A 17,651-nucleotide genomic window follows, 5' to 3' on the forward strand; every position below is an offset into this window, starting at 1 on the left:
AGAAAAGAGCTAAGCCAGGGAACATCACTGCATTTGGCATCGAGAAATCAGTGAAGCATAACAAAGCCCATCACTAGCTCTCACTTTCGTTTGTCTTCCTGTGTTTATCCAATAATTCATTCTAGTGACTTCAACCGTAGGAATATTTAACTGGGGCTGGTAAATAGTGTATGTAAGTTACCGCCAGACCAATGGAGATATACCTATCTCATAGAACTGAAAGGGACCCCGAAAGGTCATTGAGTCCAGCCCCCTGCCTTCACTAGCAGGACCAAGTATTGATTTTTGCCCCAGATCCCTAAGTGGCCCCCTCAAGGATTGAACTCACAACCCTGGGTTTAGCAGGCCAATGCTCAAACCACTGAGCTAGCCCTCCCCCCTGAACTGATTTACTGGAGCGGAGGACCTGGCTCTTTGTTTGCACACCCACAGCCATAGTTTATAGAGTCATAGATTTTAAGCCCCAAAGGGACCCTCATCTGACCTCTAGAACACAGGACATAAAATTTCACTCCCTATTTTTGCCATCTAGATCGTAATTTCTGGTTGAGCTAAAGCATCTCTTTTAGAAAGACATCCAGTCTTGATTTACGGATTTCAAGTGATAGAGAATCCTCCCCATCCGTTGGTCAGTTGTTTCATTGGTTAATTACTCTCGCTGTTAAAAATGTGCACTTTATATAGCTCCCTTTACAGATACATTATGTAGGCAAACCCCTTTCTGCTTGAACCCCAGCCTTATCTAACAGTCTGCTGCCAACTCACAGATCTTTCAAACAACGTCCGTGAAACACACCAAAATCTTGTAGTGGAAAAGCAAAATGGTCAATAATAAATATTGAAACACAGAAAATATTTACTTATTACAAAAGAAAAAAATATATTGACTACTGATAAGCCCAGCTGGTGTCCTGTGTGAACTTGGAGAGACATTATTTCAGTCTCTGTGCCAGATTAAATCGTTCATTGAAATACCTGGTGACTGCTTGCCAGATCTTCTTGTATATTAATGACTGCAAGCAAACATTAGCAAAGGGAGAACTGCACAGTGAAACTGCCCAACTCAGTGTCCCGACTGAGTGCGCCTTTTTGCATGTCAGAGAGCTCTGTTAAACTGCTGCAAACCACTCGGATTTCGTTGGATGTGAAAGTTTGTGGGAGGGACCAGCGATCTTGAAGAATCACCCCTTAAAATTCCTGTTACAATAAAAATAAATAAATGTCAAGAAAGACGAATGTTGCCTATTACAAAATGAATACCCAATTCTTTGTACGGATAAAGTCCATTTCAGACCATAGCAGATGCAATTGCAAGAGGCACATACTATGGTGGTGGCAGCCTGCATGAGGTCAGCTATTGTGGGGTGAGAGTCGGGATTTTGGATTCTATTCCTGGCTCTGCCAAAGTGTGTGAGCTTGAGCAAAACGTTTCATACCGAGGTTTTCATCCTGAGGACTTGACCTCCAAGGTTTGGGGAAATGAACAGTTGTGAGCAAGTTGTTAACCTCCCTCTCCTTTCCATATTGCTAAATGGAAGGAGGCCACAGGTAGAACCTGGGATTAGGGTCCTGGCAGGGGAAAGAGGCTCATGGTGTGGCAAATATTGAGAACCAATGACTCCACACAATATAGGGTTAAAGCCTGAGGGCAGTAGCAGCTCCTATGGACCCTGCTTCAGACTAGAAACTCTGTGTAAAAACTGCATCTACACATTAGCAAAAGACTAATGGTCCGAGTCTCTGCTTTCCAAAGCACTAACCACCTCCTGTCTAATGCTAGCTGAGGTGATCCCCTCCAAAATAATCCTAGAGTTAGCTTCAAACCCACCGCTTCCCAGTATGAGAGGTGGACCCCTGTTAGTGCGCTGTCAGATTCATCTATGGGGAGGGGGCGTGGGGCAGAGAAGAGGGAGGGTAGGAAAAGTTTCAGAGTCACAGCAAACAGGCTCCCATAGCCCTGGGTAAAGCAGCACACAGCTCCTTGAAAGAGGTCTGCTTCCCCCTAATGCAGGTGGGGGTGTAGTGGGTGGACCCAGGTACAACCCCACCAGTCCCAGCTGCTCTTCTCAGAGCAGAATTGAGGGCCACATGAGCCCCATGGAGCTGCCAGAGGACACCGCCCACCATTCGCCCCTCCCCCAAGTTGTAGGTGGAGCCTCTGGATGAGTTGAGAAGGGAAAAAACCCAACCGCTGCCATCACCATCACGGCCCCACATGAACTGAAGGAAAGGCAGATCGTGGAAAGACAGAGAGAGTCACTTGTGCCATGACGGGGCAAGGAGACCCCCACAGGTGGCTAGAGCAGGGGCGGCCAAACTGTAGCTTGTGAGCCAGATGCAGTTAAAGCGCGGCTCACAGTGCCGCCCGCCCCCCCATCCCAATTCTCTGCCTACCCGAGTTCGGGGCTTCTGCCTTGCAGTGGGGTGGTGGGGCTTCTGCCAGAGGCGACTGGTGCCTGATGAGAGTGGGGGGGGGAAATCACAGTTTAAAGGTTCACTCTCCCCAAGTTGAGTCATGCCCCTCTGTCAGGTTAAGGGGGGAGCGTGAGTGGTCCTCCCTACGGCTCCCAGCTGTTTGCTTCTGCCTCTCCCCACGACTGCAGCTCCCAGCTTGCCAGCTCCAGCAGCTGCCGTGCAGGGAGGGGGCCCCAGTGGCACTGAGTGGGGCCATCAAATCCTGGCAAAAATCTAGGGGGGTGGCATGTGACCCTACGTGCTCTTCCCCCCCCGTGTGTCACCTCTGGCTTCTGCCCAGCAGGGAGAGGGGGTCTCGGGGCTTCAACCCCCACCAGGTGAGCCTGCTAGGGCTCAGGGCTTCAGCAGGGGTGGGGCTGAAGCCCTGAGCCCAGACCGGCACCTCCTGTGGGGCTGAAGCCGCAAGAACCCCCTCCCTACAGGGCAATCCATTGCGGAGGGGGAGGGGGTTCTGTCATGAAAGGAGCGGGAATCGTTGCTCCTGCAAGTGGTTCTCAACCTATTTAGCATTGTGTTATGTGGGCCACATCCAATACTACCTCTAGGGCCCTGAGGATGTCACATGGGCCGCAGCTCTGTGCTGATTGGGCCGCAAGCGACCTGCGGGCCGCCAGTTGAGAACCACTGCTCCTGACCATAGAGCGGATGCTCTTGCCCTACCCTTGAGCTCTTAACCCTCTGAAAATGTGCAAGCCTCAACCTGCACTGCTGTCTGAAATTCCCTGACTGGTTACTGTTCAGCGAGCCTTACTGCTTTCACAATGCGGTCCTTCCCAGCCTCGGCATTCACACCGGTAGCTTCCATTCCTGAGAACACACACGCCCTCATTCAGGCACGGGTTAGGTTTGCACAGGTTCACCGGGCGTTTAGCCTCTGTAACAGAGAAAAACACAAACTCACAATCCTGGGTTTAGCAGGCCAATGCTCAAACCACTGAGCTATCCCTCCCCCCCTAATGGGCAATCCAAGAGGGAAACTAAGAATCTGCTCCACCCTTAGCTCTATTTTCTTAATAACTTGTCAGATATTGCTCTTGACAAGTACAAAACCTGAGTTGTTCATGTCACATTAGCCATATAAATGTTTTGTATAATTAGGGTTACCAGACAGCAACTGTGAAAAAATAGGACAGAGTGTGGGGGGTAATAGGCGCCTATATAAGAAAAAGTCCCCAAAAACGGGACAGATGGTCACCCTATGTATAACGCAACCTTGGTGCAACAATTCTGTTCCATCTATGAGAAAGTGGACCACAGTTCACATTGGTCAATGGTGGCAAGTTGTGGAAATGATAGACCAATAAATATATTTTTATTTCATAAATGCCTATATTGCAATTTTATGTGTGGAATTAGAACCACACATTATCACAGCTGCAATGGGTCCATTAAAGGCCCACTCCTGAAGCCCAAATACAAATCCATAGAGCACAACCACTGAAATGCACACCTGTCCCGTGTAGAAACGGACTCCCACACCTACATGCAGATACCCCCATGTATTCATGTGCACACATCTAGCATGCACTAACATACATATCAGAGGGGTAGCCGTGTCAGTCTGGATCTGTAAAAAGCAACAAAGAGTCCTGTGGCACCTTATCGACTAACAGATGTATTGGAGCATAAGCTTTCGTGGGTGAATACCCACTTCGTCACGCAAGACGTCTGACGAAGTGGGTATTCACCCACAAAACCTTATGCTCCAATACGTCTGTTAGGCATCTGACGAAGTGGGTATTCACCCATGAAAGCTTATGCTCCAATACGTCTGTTAGTCTATAAGGGGCCACAGGACCCTTTGTTGCTTTTAACACATATACTTCCACATTATTTATTATTACAATTGTTGTTTAGTGCCTAGAGACCCCAACTAAGATCAGGGCTCCAGGGTGGTAGGTGCCGTACGTACACATAAAAAGAGAGAGTCTGCAACAAAGAATTTATAATGTAGCTAGACAAAGGTGGGGAGAAATGTATCATCCATCGGCTCTTCTGCAAATACTAGCCAACAACATTCACTTTTTAAGAAATAACGTATTTATTTTAGAGTTCCCTTCTCTTTTAAAAACTTGCTATGAAATGAATACACACACATTTTATGTCATCAATTTTTTTGTGCACAAGCCAGCAAAAGGAATAAAAGTCAAAGTTAGGCTGCAAATTTTAGTCGCACAGGTACACACACATACGGCAATACACGCACCTCCCTACACAAAGAGAGACAGTCTCTTACACACATACAATGCATGCACTTGCCTACAGAGAGAGACTTTTTCATACACTTTTCCAGGAGCTTCCTAAATTATCCAGCTGGGAAGTGAGGAGGGTGGGCTGGAGAGGAAAAGATGCGGGGGAGTGGAGGAGAGAGGATGCGGGAGGGAAAGAGGCCAAGGACAAGAGCAGCATGGGGGTGAGAGGGGGCAGTAAAGGAGAGAGGAGGGGGTGGGGGTATGTGGGGTGAATGGGGATGCAGAAGGCTACAGATGCATGAGGATGTGGGGAGCACAGGGGTGTATACAGACATAATGGGAGTGCAGCAGTGTATGGAGGTGAATGGGGTGCAGAGCTGTGGGGGTGAGGGACATGGGGATGGCAGCTCTGGGAGGTGGAAAGGATGGGTGGGAGAGCGCTGTAAGGGGTACAGGGCTGGGATGGGTAGGTATGGGACAGGAGAGGGGTGCAGTGAGGGGGATGGGGATGTGGGGGGTTGGGACAGAGAGGGATGCAGTGAGGGGGATGGGGATGTGGGGGGTTGGGACGGGGAGGGATGCAGTGAGGGGGATGGGGATGTGGGGGGTTGGGACAGAGAGGAATGCAGTGAGGGGGTGGGGATGAGAGGGGTTGGGACGGGGAGAGATGCAGTGTGGGGGGGGTCCACCCCATTCCCAGCACTTGGAGACAGGGATACACACATCTCGAACTCCTGGGTGCCGGCAATGGGGCGACAGACAGACCGTGGTTTGCACCACAGCTGGGGCCCAGCCACACAAGGAGCACGAGGAGCAGAGGGCCGGCAGCAGCGGGAGAGCCGTGCGCTACGCAACCCCTCAACAGCCGCCTGCTCAGCGTGAGTCGCGCTAGTTCCTCCCCTGCCCTGACCCAACCAATGTGAGCTGCGCCTGCGGGCGGGGCACCATGTGCCCACCCCCCCTGCCCTGGCTGCCCCTAAGGCTAGGAGCCAGACATGCCAGCTGCTTCCCGACCTGGGAGCCATGCGGCGCAGTGGCTGGCGCTGCCAACTGGACACTCAACGGCCCGGTCAGCAGTGAAGTTTCTTGACAGGATTTGTTACCGTACACAAATCCATAACCAGACAACATCTGCATTACAAACAGACACTATGTGGATTTCTACTGTCCAGCCAACCATCAGTGGCACTTCCTTTAGCAGAAGATTAACATCAGGATTCCACTACCAATGTCCATGACCTGTGACCGTTATTTAGATTTTACACTGAACAATTCACTGATCTGCTCCATCTGTCCAAGCTGGGGTCAAGGCAGGGCCGGCTCCAGAATTTCTGCCGCCCCAAGCAAAAAAAAAAAAAAAAAAAAAAAGCCGCGATCGTGATCGGCGGCGGCAATTGGAAAAAAAAAAGCCGCGATCGACGGCAGCAGTTCAGTGGCAGGTTCTTCGCTCCTAGAGGGAGTGAGGGACCTGCCGCCCCCGAATTGCCGCAGGTTCCGCCCCTCTCTGTTAAGCTGGTGCCTGGAGCCGGCACTGGGTCAAGGAACAGGGGTGCAGAGAGGGGTGTCAAAGAGTGCATTGAAAACACTAGCCTTTGATCCAACCTACCTTTCACATACTTTTATCATCAGAACCCATGACTTTCCTGCCTTTGCAATCATCACATGGCCTCTGGTTCTGTTCTGTCATGTCTCCGGCTTTAAGCAGAAGTTGAAATGATAGATTTTTGTCTGTTACACTTTCCTCGTTCCAAGCCTTGCACTACAAACAACAGCACAGGCGAATAACAGCTGCAATTCAGCTTCAGGAAATGCGGTGTTCCCGCTCTGTAATCATTGACTGTTGCCACCTTTGCTTCTATAGCCAAGACCTAGTGAACACTTAAGCAAAAGTCTGAGAGCTTAAGTGGAACTTACCTCACACACAGACCCTATCAGCCTTCTCCGAGCATGGGAGAATTTCACCCTTAATACATATTTCTCTACTGCACATCAACTGCTATTAAAACTGCACAGAGAGGGCAAGATTCCCCCTTGTTTCAAGTAAAGTGCTATGCCCTAGCAACGTCACCCTACACTGACCCACGGTCATCCTGTGGCTCTCTCTCTTTGTATGCCCTAACGTTAAGCAGCTCTGGAGAAGGGGCACTTTAAGGCCACCCTGTACTCTGCCCAGAAGCGCCACCAGTTTTGCCGCCCTAGGCGGCGTAAGGTCCCGCCCCCGAAATGCCACCCCAACAGAGGTGGCGGAAGGTCCTGCCCCCGAAATGCCGACGACGACCGGGGCGGCCGAAGATCCGGCCGCCGGGGTCGCCACTCCCCAAATGTTAGTGCCCTAGGCGACCACCTAGGTCGCCTAATGGGTTGCGCTGTCCCTGACTCTGCCACCCACAATCAAAGAGACAAGGTAGGTGAGGTAATATATTTTATTGGACTAACACATGGGTGAGGTAAAAGTTATCTCACCCACCTTGTCTTTCTAACAGGGACCAACATGGTTACATCATACTGTATACCCAGTCAAAGTCCACTCTCTTCTGGTGTGTTGAGAATTCCTGAGGAATTACGGACTTTCCCAGTCTCGTCTTTAAAGGGCAACTGAGTGAATAAAGGAAGCTGACTAGGTCTTTAGGGTCACACTGTTACACGCTGTGCAAACATCCCAGACTCTAGGCAGGGAGGAATTTGCAGGTTGTGACTGAGAAGGTTTTCATGTTGTCTCAGTCCACGGGATGTAATTTTAATTGTAGGAATTCCCAGAAGTTTGCTCTCATGTGCAAACAGAAAATTAGCCATGCCCTGAGCACCAATTGTTTCACCACATACCAGCCAGTTCAAGCAAACATCATTTTCCTCTTAGGAACTTAAGCCATTTCATTTCTTCAGTGGGGGAAGCATGACTCACTTGTCTTGTGGGGCATCCTTTCATCTTAGGGCCTGCAGTCTGCCAATGAGACACCTACACTCCGGGTCAAACATTGAGGTCTTTACTTAGGCAAACTCCCACCAAAGTCAATGAACTGACCCTGACGGTCAGGAAAGCAATATAAATACTCAGCACACAGAAGAGAAAGGTTCCTTGTTTTGCAGCAATCTGCTTCCATCCCACTTACCCCAGCACACTAGTGATTCACCATAAAGCTGATCAGAGCCTCCGCAATCTGCCATGCCCCCAAATTTCTCTCTGCATCATCACATTCCCTTCTCTCCCCCACAGACAAAGCTGGGGAGAATTTGACAGTCCCTTTTCCTTCTTTCCCCTAAGCATTAATTAGCGTTTAACCTACATCAGTTTAACGCCAGCAATACATTCCTAAGGACTCTGCTTCGTAAACAGAATACATTGACCCTTCTAAGAGGAGCTGGTTATTATGTCTTTGCAGCCCACACATGATAACTTTCTGATGGGCCAGCTTTTAAGCACTCTCTCCCGTCTTGGATAAAGGCAAGTGCATCTTTGAAGATGAAACATGGATCAGCTGGGACTCTTTTGATCTTGGATGCTTTCAGACAATTACAGAATGTTTCTCGGACCATCTATAATCATTTCAGCCTAACCGCCTTCCAAGTGGAGTTTAATCCCATTTCATCCCGACTTTATCTGCTCATAAAGCATTAGCACATCTGCCATCTCTCTTAGCCAAGGCAGCACTTTGAAAAGGTTGTTCATTCCTTCCTGCAACAGAATTACCCAATAGAACCATTTCCCATCTCTCAAAAGGCTTGACCTTTAAAGCAGTTACTGGGCGTAGAAGTGTTATTCCATCTCTTTGGCTAGGCACTTATATGGCCCTCATCTCAGTAGTAACTGAACACTTCCCAAGTATTCAAGAATTGATGGCCATAACATCCCTTCAGGGAAGAATTATTCTCATTTTATAGACCGGGAACTAAGGCACAGGGAGACGAGGGACATTTGCCAAGATCAACACTGGACATCTGTGGTAGAAGTGGTAACTGACCCCAGATTTCTCAAGTCCCAATCTAGTGCCCTAAACTCAAAACCATCCATCTTACCTAATCACCCTGATTTTTCCATTGAGTAGTCAGATGATGATAAATGTATCTGCAGATCTCAAAGCACTGGATTTGCCTGTATTGGCAACAGGGCTTCATTATAAAACAGCGAAATGGCAAGAAAATAAATTGAGCGTCACCCTGTATAAATATATGCCATAGAAGGGCCCAGTGCTGAGTAGCTCCTGCAAGCAGCACTATTGACTTGCTCAGCATCTTGCAGGATCAGGCCCTAAATCATTTCAATGGAGCTGCATCTGTAAACCCACACACCTCCTGGGTGTGGTGTTCTGTCCCATCTAGTGGCACCGAGACAACTTAGAGAGAGAGAGAGAGATTGAGAGAGAGAGAGAGAGAGAGAGAGAGAGATTAAGGAGTTTGCTCTACAGCCTAGGCTAAGGGCCATGTATGGCTTTTAGCTCATGCAGTAGAGGCTCAGGCATTTAGCTCCAGAGGTCCCAGGTTCAATCCCGCCTGCCAATGACCAGGGCCCGTTAAAAGTATGGCACTAAACATCAAGTATCTATGTATGTTCTTAGAACTAATTTACTGTAATCACCTGTATTCTTCCTGCTTAATAAAAGCACCTCTAACTCTTTAGATCACCTGTGTCATTATCTTTACACCCACCTGTACATCTCATAAGAAAATACAAAGAAATGGCTTTTTAAAAACACCCCAGAAGGCTGAATGTTATTCCTTTATTCCCCTTTCCTTTGATCATAAGAGGACACCATTCCATAGTTATCAATGTGGACTTTACCACTGGCTATCTGGGGGATTTTGTCCTATTCAGAAAAATAAGGAGAAAAAAAAAATAAGAGGAAAATAAATTTCTGTCCATGTCAGGTCCAAGCAGGAAGAATACAGGTGATTACAGTAAATTAGAAATGAGGGCTCTTAATTTAATATAATAGCCCCTTCTGTGTGTTCCCCCTTCTCCAGTGCCCCACGCCGTGAGCCCTGAGACAGCAGCACTTCACTGAACAGCAGAACACTGAGAGCACTAGCAAAAGTGCCCCTAATAATGGGGACCATTTGTAATGAAGGCAAGTTACAGTTGCCCCACCTAAATGTTCAACCTAAAGCTACCATGGTTAGTTAGTGGCCAGTAACTACAAGGTCAAGCCAGTCAGCCGTGAGCAGCAAATGGACAGGGGACAACAGGAAGGAAATAATGGGACTGAGCCACAAGTTTCAGATCTGGATCCAAATCTTGCCAAAGCCTGGTGGGGTAGAGGACTCACACAATCAGGTGTCGGAACCTTCCCCATGACCCATAAGGAACTCGTCACCAGCTGCTTTGAAATGCGTCCCCTCTTCGTACCCCCCAGTAAGAACATTGCATTGGATACCTTGCAATGTATGTAGTATGTGACATCCTACACATTTAAAGCTAGATTTAAACTCTCTTGTGCCTCCAGCACACGGAGTGAAGCTGATTTAACCCAGGTAGGATTACAACAGGCAACCACCACTGGCAAACTAGCCAAACCATACCTCATGGACTGGGGCTCAGTGAGATCCTTGTGTGGGTCTGTTTTATAAGGCTTCTAACAGCTGGTTTCTGGGTGCAGCCAGTGGCTACACCGTAGGAACTGAGAATGGGAGGCCAAAAGCCATCTCACCTTCACAGATTCTTTCAATGATAAAGTCTTTGTAATTGCGCAGATCATCATAAGACGAAACGAGTATCAGGTAGTTGGGAGAACCGGCAATCCTCAGCAGCGTGTCCCTCCGTACAGCCCCAATCCCGACAAGAAACACCGACACGCCGTTGCTCCGCAGCTGCTGAGCTGGAACAACTGCATCCTCGATGCCGCTCCCATCTGTGATCACCACCACGGCCTTGCTCACCCCAGGCCTCGCCCCTTTTGGAACAGTCATGACGTCATCATGAATGTGCAGCAAGGCTCTGCCCGTGGAGGCCGAGCCACCAAGGAAAGGCACCTGGCTGATGGCCTGCAGGAGAGCTGAGCTGGTGACATGCGCGTCTAGGGCGAACGCGGTGCGAGCCCGGCTGCCGTAGACCACGAGGCCTATCTGGGTGACGTCCCGATTGATATTGAACTGCAGAGAGCTGCTACTGACAAAGTGCCTCAGCCACAGAAAGTTCTCCCGGCCAACTCCAGCTGAGGCATCCAAGGCGAAAACCAGATCCAGGGACTGGGACTGGCAGCCTGGAAAGGAGAGAGCGAAGTTTAAGCCTTTCAGAATATAGTCATTACTGACCGAGCAAAGCAAAGGAGTCACCTGGTTCTGCTTTAGGCAAACACATCACTACTGAGCGGTAATGAACTGCAGCATTATGGGGAATGGCAGATTGCAATTTACAATTCGTTATTACAGGAATTTACAGCCCCCTCAAAAAGAGCAGCTAGAGAAGATGATCCCCAGCTATACAAGCACCACGAGCACTACTGCATTAGATTATATTTCTAGTTTCTTTTCACTTGTTACACTGCTCTGAGCCAAATCCTTCGCCTTGAATGGTCTCTTGCTGTAGGTGTTAACTACTTAGGCTAATCAACCTGTTCTACCTTGTATTTAGCTGTGACTACCTGAGTACCTTTCCCAGGTGTGGAAGCAGAGAAAGAACTGTCATACATTGCATCCCCTTCCTGTCAGTTTTTTCTCTGCTTCCACACAGGTGTGACTTTGGGTACGTCTACACTTACCTCCGGGTCCGGCGGTAAGCAATCGATCTTCTGGGATCGATTTATCGCGTCTTGTCTAGACAGGATAAATCGATCCCGGAAGTGCTCGCCGTCGACGCCGGTACTCCTGCTCGGCGAGAGGAGTACGCGGAGTCGACGCGTGTGGACCCGCGGTAAGTTCGAACTAAGATAGCTCGACTGTAGCTGAAGTTGCGTATCTTAGTTCGAAGTGGGGGGTTAGTGTGGACCAGCCCAAAGCCCGAAAGCTTGTCTCTTTCACCAAGAGAAGTTAGTCCCATAAAAGATATTACCTCACGCACCTTCTGTCTCTATGTACCAGGGCTATTCCTTTTTCAGTCAGCGGCTTGGCCCTGTGGTCTGAGCCCATAATTGGAGGAACCAGGACACTTGGGTTTGCTCTAGGCTCTGACAATGACGCCCTGGGAAGCTTTGGGCAAGATACATACCTTCCTTGTGCCTCAGTTACCCCATCCACAAAATGGAGATCAGAATTCTGACTTCCCTCACTCCGAGGGGTTTTAGAAGGATTAATTACTTATGGCTACACTGTGCTGTTAAGGCCCTGTCAAAGAGTGGTCAACACTTTTAAGACGAGATGGACTCAGCCTCACCTGTGTCTGATGAGCTGCCCCCCCCAGCTAAAGCAGTGAAGCCAGGAATCAGGTGATACCTTGGAGATCACCTAGTCCTCTTAACAGGCAGCAAATAGCTCAGTTGAGCTAGAGAACTGCAGGGAGCAGGGAAGGCGCCTACGGGAGTCTCTGAAGCAGTGGAAATATCCCAGGTTATATGTGGCTCCCAGGCAGGCAGCCTGTGGACCATAATCCTGCAGGGAGCAGGCTAGGAAGGAGAAGGGAGCAGAGAGGCTTGCGTTGATGCCCAGGTAGATGTAGGGAGTAAATATGCTCTTGCAGAAGGGTCTGGATCAGAGGGAAAGTTCACAGTTGAGATGTCGAACGTGTGTTAAACAGTTTTATTTTGAAGGAATAACATTGAGTCCCTGAAGGAAAGGGAGTGAAAGCCTGTGACTGGAGAGCGTTCTTCAGTGCACCCACCAGTGAAATAGTTCACCAGCTTCCAGGCCCACAAGTGGGGGGCAGACTAGAGCTGCAGAGCCCCAGATGAAGTTTGGATGGTGCCTTAGGGGCTGCATTCCCTCCCCCTAACCCCATTGCAGATAGACAGTGCACACATTGCAATGTACCCCTTTCAGCAGCACATAATACTTGACACATACAAGCCCTTCCAAACCACTAGCCCACTGGCTAGCCAGCTCTCTGGGCTGGTACAGAAGTCAGGAGTGGACCATAACCCCTCCTTACCATTTTTTGAGTGATTTGTGCCTATGGGTGCACGAGGAAGCAGCAGTCTTTATGGTCCCCAGCTGCAAGGGCGGCTGTGGTGCCTGGTCTTTGCATGGGAGAGGTTCTGTGATTTCACTCTCTCTAGACCCGGACATAAGCTAGCTCTCAAGGTCCGGGGAGTGCTCAGTATTCTGGATCAGTATCATTGGATTCCCTACCACTGTTGTTTGGGGGAACTGAAATTCATTCTTTTAACCACCCTGCTCCTTAAATCTTGAACTCCCCTGAGTAGGGTTACCATACGTTTGGATTTTCCCGGACATGTCCTGCTTTTTGGTCGTCAAATCCCCGTCCGGGGGGGAAATTCCAAAAACCCGGGCATGTCTGGGAAAATAGGGAGGGGTCGTGGGGCTTGGATCCGCGCTGGGGCCGGAGCTGGAGCTGCTGGGGCCGGCAGTGCTCGGCCGGGGCCGGGGCCGGTGCTGGGGCTGGTGCCGGACGGGCCGGTGCCCCGGGGCCCGATCTGAGCTGGAGTCGCCGGGGCCGGAGCCGCTCGGCCAGTGCCCTGGGGCCGGAACCACTCGGCTGGGGCCGGTGTCCGGGCCCCGGGGCCTAAGCCGAGCTGGAGCTGCCGGGCCCGGGGCGGGCCGGAGCCGCTCAGCCGGGGCCAGCGCACTCGGCCGGAACCAGGGCCGGTGCCCCGGGGCCCGAGTCGAGCCGGGCCGGAGCCGGTGCCCGTGTCCCGGGGCCCAAGCCAAGCTGGAGCCACCGGGGCCGGCACCCCAGGGCCCGAGCCGAGCCGGGCCGGAGCCGCCGGGGCCCGAGCCGAGCTGGAACCGCCAGGGCCGGGGCGGGCCGGGGCTGGCGCGCTCGGCTAGAACTGGGGCTGACGCCCCAGGGCCCGAGCCAAGCCGGGCCCGAGCCGCTTGGCCAGGGGGCCGGACTGGGCCGCACCTCCTCGCGCCCCCCCGCCCCAGCTTACCTGCTGCCTGCCTCCCTGTTTCAGGCTTCCCGTGAACATTTGATTCGCGGGAAGCAGGGGAGGGGGAGGAGCAGGGAGGCGGAGCGTTCAGGGGAGGGGGCGGAGTTGGGGTGGGGACTTAGGGAAAGGGGCGGAGATGGGGTGGGGCCGGGGCAGGGAAGGGGCGGATTTGGGGAGGGGATGGGGCCCCTTGGAGTGTCCTCTTTTTGTTATTTTAAAAAATGGTAACCCTACCCCTGAGCAGTGACTCCGTCAATGCACTACAATCTATAGCCAAGGCCTTACCTTGAGGACTGTCTACGCTGCAGATTTTTTTCTGCAGCTCAGGGATCTTGTTGAACAGATCCTGGGGGTTGGAATAGACAACTGTCCGCTTTGGATTCCCAGTCACGTCGTCCAGCTCTGCTCTTAAGAAGTCGCTGCCCACGCCAATTAGGAAGAGCCCTCTGCCTCTGGTATATTTAGCTGCTTCTACCACAGGATCCTGGGACTCTGAATCCGTGAGCAAGACAACCACACGCGGGAGATCGTCGTGAACGTCTGCGAAGGCCGGAGCACTCTTAAAGCCATGCTGCGTGACATACCGAAGGGCTTTGCCGGTGAAGGTTCCCCCTCCGCTGAAATGCATGGTGTCAACGCTCTTCATGAGACTGAGCACGTCCTTGTACTCGCCCACTTTGATGGGGATCTGGACATCATTGCTGTACTGGGCCACTCCGACGTTTGCTGGGGAGTCTTTGCTCAACACTGCCCGAATGAACCTTTTCAGGAAGGCCTTGTAGCGCAGGAATCCCTCCAAGGTGGTACCAGATGAGCTGTCCACCAGGAAAAGAAGATCCACACTGCACTCCAGACTCAGCTTCGGTGCTGAAAGCAAAGGAAGTGAGTAACTGCATGTAATGCAAAAAATAAGCAAGCACATCATGTGGGTCTCCTGCAACCCCAATGATCTGAAGGAGAGAGAATGCACCCCAGAGCCTCTCTGCATAGGCACCGCCGTGGGTGCTCCGGGGCTGGAGCACCCATGTGGAAAAATTAGTGGGTGCTCTGTACCCACCGGCAGCCAAGCTCCCCGGTCCCCCCCGCCTCCCTGCCTCCTCCCCTGAGTGCACCGCGTCTCCGCTCCCCCCTCCCTCCCAGCGCTTGCCACCGCCAAACAGCTGTAGCAAGCTCCGGGAGGGAGGGGAGAGGAGCGGGAACGTGGAGCGCTCAGGGAAGGAGGCGGGCCGGAGCGGGGATTTGGGAAAGGAGTCGAATAGAGGCAGGGAGGGGGTGGAGACTTTGGGGAAGGGGTTGGAATGGGAGTGGGAGGGGGTAGGGGTGGAGTTGAGCACCAACCGGCGCCAGAAGAAGTCGGTGCCTATGCCTCTCTGTCAAGAAAACAAAACAATTTGTTGGCCAACATGTTTTGTACAGTAGGAGAATCATGCCTCAGGATGCCATTCACTTTGGTAGAATGCCACAAAAACCTCAAGGGGCTGAGGAATACGTTGCAGGAAGTCAGCCAGTGGCTAGGGCATCTTTTGATACAACTTGAGAGGCTTTAAAGGGGTGGGCGCTCTGCCTTTTCTGAGAATCAGGCTCCTTTGAGGTTTCTCGAGTTGGGTACCCAGAATCACTAATCCCCGGCCCATATGTGCAGGGAAGTTCTGCAGGGATCTGCGGGAGGGGAGGGAAAGAGTGGGGAGCCAAGGCACAGGTACTTCAGCTGTTCCCCTCCTTCGGCAGGATCCACTTCTCATGCCCTGCTTCCAGATCTCCCTGCATGCTGAGATGGAGGGAGCCCCAATGAGGCTGTAGATGAGGGGTGGGCAAACCTTTTGGCCCGAGGGCCACATCTGGGTATGGAAATTGTATGGCGGGCCATGAATGCTCATGAAATTGGGGGTGTGTGTGGGGGTGCAGGCTCTGGCTGGGGGTGCCGACTCTGGGGTGGAGCTGGGGATGAGGGGGTGCAGTAGAGTGCTCTGGGCTGGGACCGAAAGGTTAGGAGGGCAGGGGGGGGATCAGGGCTGGGGCAGGGGGTTGGGGTGCAGGAGGGGGTCAGGGGTGCATGCTCTGGGCGGCGCTTACCTTAAGGAGCTCCCAGAAGCAGCGGCATGTCCCCCCTCTGACTCCTACGTGGAGGTGCAGTCAGACAGCTCTGCGCGCTTCCCCGTCTGCAGGCGCCGCCCCTGCAGCTCCCACTGGCCGTGGTTCCCGGCCAATGGGAGCTGCAGGGGCAGTGCTTGGGGTGGGGGCAGCGTGCGGAGCCCCCTGGCTGCTGCTATGTAGGAGCCAGAGGGGGGATATGCCGCTGTTTCCAGGAGCTGCGCAGAGTGGAGCAAGCCCTGGACCCCGCTCCCTGGCGGGAGCTCGAGGGCCAGATTAAAACTCTGGAGGGCTGGATGTGGCCCCCAGGCCATAGTTTGCCCACCCCTGCTGTAGACCAAGTTCACAGAGGCTTCTGAATACAGTCAGACTCTGACACCTACTGGGGCTAAAGGGGGCGAGAGAATGGCAAATGCCCCCCACACACACACACAGATTTTTGCACTTGATCAAAGTTGCATATGCAAAGTTTGGGGGACAGGGGGTGAGCAGCATGGCTAGATCACTTCAGTGCAATGGTCCTGTACAAAACCGGTACAGCTTTCTGCTGGAGCACACTGTTCAGGCTGCGTGGTCGCAGTACCAATGAAATTTGACCCAGCTGCCCCTCCTGACTAGGGTTACCATTCGTCCGGATTCCCCCGGACATGTCCGGATTTTTGAACTAAAAATAGCGTCCGGGGGGAATCTGTTAATGTCCGGACTTCCCCCCCCCCCCCCATGCAGAGCGCGCGCGGCTAACAGGGCAGCCGGATGGTGCCACTTACATGTGGCTCCGACAGTGAGAGAGAGTCCCTCCTCCACCTCCCCCTCCCTCCCCTGCAGCATAGCTCACTCACTCCCTCCCTCCCTCCCTGCATTCGCCTCCGGCAGGCTGGAGCTCCTCCCCCGCTGCTGCCCAGCGTGCCGGGAGAACGGCTCAGACTCAGCAAGCTCCCAGAGAGACCTTAGGGGAACCGAAGGCCAACGACAAGGGAGCCAGGGGGTCGGAGAAGGGGCAGGGAGGTTCTGGAGGGGACAGTCAAGAGACGGGGGGGGGGGGGTCGGGAGTTCGGGGGGGGGGCTTTCTGGGAGGTGTGTGGATAAGGTTTTGGGCAGTCAGGGTACAGGTAGGGGGTAGGGTCCTGGGGGGCAGTTTGGGGGGGTCTTAGGAGGGGGCAGTTAGGGGACAAGAGGCAGGGAGGCTTAGGTAGGGGGTGGGGTTCTGGAGGGCAGTTAGGAGCAGGGGTCCCAGGAGGGGGCAGTCAGGGGACAAGGAGCGGGGAGGAGGGTTGGGAGTTCTGAGGGGGGCGGGAAGTGGGTGGGGCAGGGGCGGGGCCAGGGCAGGACAGGGGCGGGGCTCCGCCCGTCCTTTTTTTTGCTTGCTGAAATATGGTAACCCTACTCCTGACAGATGGGGAGGCAGCCAGGCCAAATGGAGTTGTGACCTAGCACACGGGGAGTCTGTGCTTGCAGGGCAGAGTGCAGGGGAGTCCACTGAGACCCGACTCCTGATGGTAGAGGCTCATGCACGGTGTGGGTAAGAGAGAGGAGACACTCCCTAGCTGAGGGAGACTCAGGGGAGAGGGGGAGGAAGAGGCAAGCAGGGACCAGAACAGGGTTCTTATGAAGGGCGGGGGGGAGGGAAGGACCGGAATTTGCCACCTCCCGGAAATATCTCAATTGGCACCACTGGTGGGACTCCTTTCTTGGTGCCTTCTGCATCCACAGGGGCTCTGAGGAGCAAGCGGGCAGGATCATCCCCTGGAAAAGCAGATAAAGCTGAACGTCCTCAGTCAGCACCAGTTCAGGTAGCACTAGGCAGCAAGTCCCAGTCACTGACAGCCCTACAGCCCTGGATCAAGCGGTAGGAAAACAAACTCAGGCCTTGGAGTAGGGTTTAAAAGGCAGTGGTTAGCCCCAACCCCATCCAGCA

At 52.5% G+C, this 17,651-nt stretch overlaps 1 protein-coding gene across 9 annotated transcripts in view; it reads right to left on the reverse strand.

The window, feature by feature from the left end:
• Nucleotides 1–838: 838 nt before the first annotated feature.
• The window catches only part of VWA2 (von Willebrand factor A domain containing 2), a 76,579-nt gene continuing 59,766 nt past the window's right edge, over nt 839–17,651 (reverse strand). For 8 of the 9 annotated variants that reach the window (XM_024103602.3, XM_008166327.4, XM_024103604.3 and 5 more), the window contains 4 exons: nt 13,931–14,512; nt 10,310–10,861; nt 3,227–3,349; nt 839–1,197 (listed from right to left, as the gene is read on the reverse strand). In XM_024103602.3, coding sequence (XP_023959370.2) covers nt 1,097–1,197; nt 3,227–3,349; nt 10,310–10,861; nt 13,931–14,512 — 1,358 coding nt within the window. In that variant the 3' untranslated portion in view covers nt 839–1,096. Of the gene's footprint in view, nt 1,198–2,394; nt 2,457–3,226; nt 3,350–10,309; nt 10,862–13,930; nt 14,513–17,651 lie in introns of all 9 variants that reach the window. The other variant, XM_065552465.1, reaches the window with a different exon arrangement.

This window comes from Chrysemys picta, chromosome 7 (genome assembly GCF_011386835.1).
Source record: "Chrysemys picta bellii isolate R12L10 chromosome 7, ASM1138683v2, whole genome shotgun sequence".
Taxonomy (NCBI): Eukaryota; Metazoa; Chordata; order Testudines; family Emydidae; genus Chrysemys; species Chrysemys picta.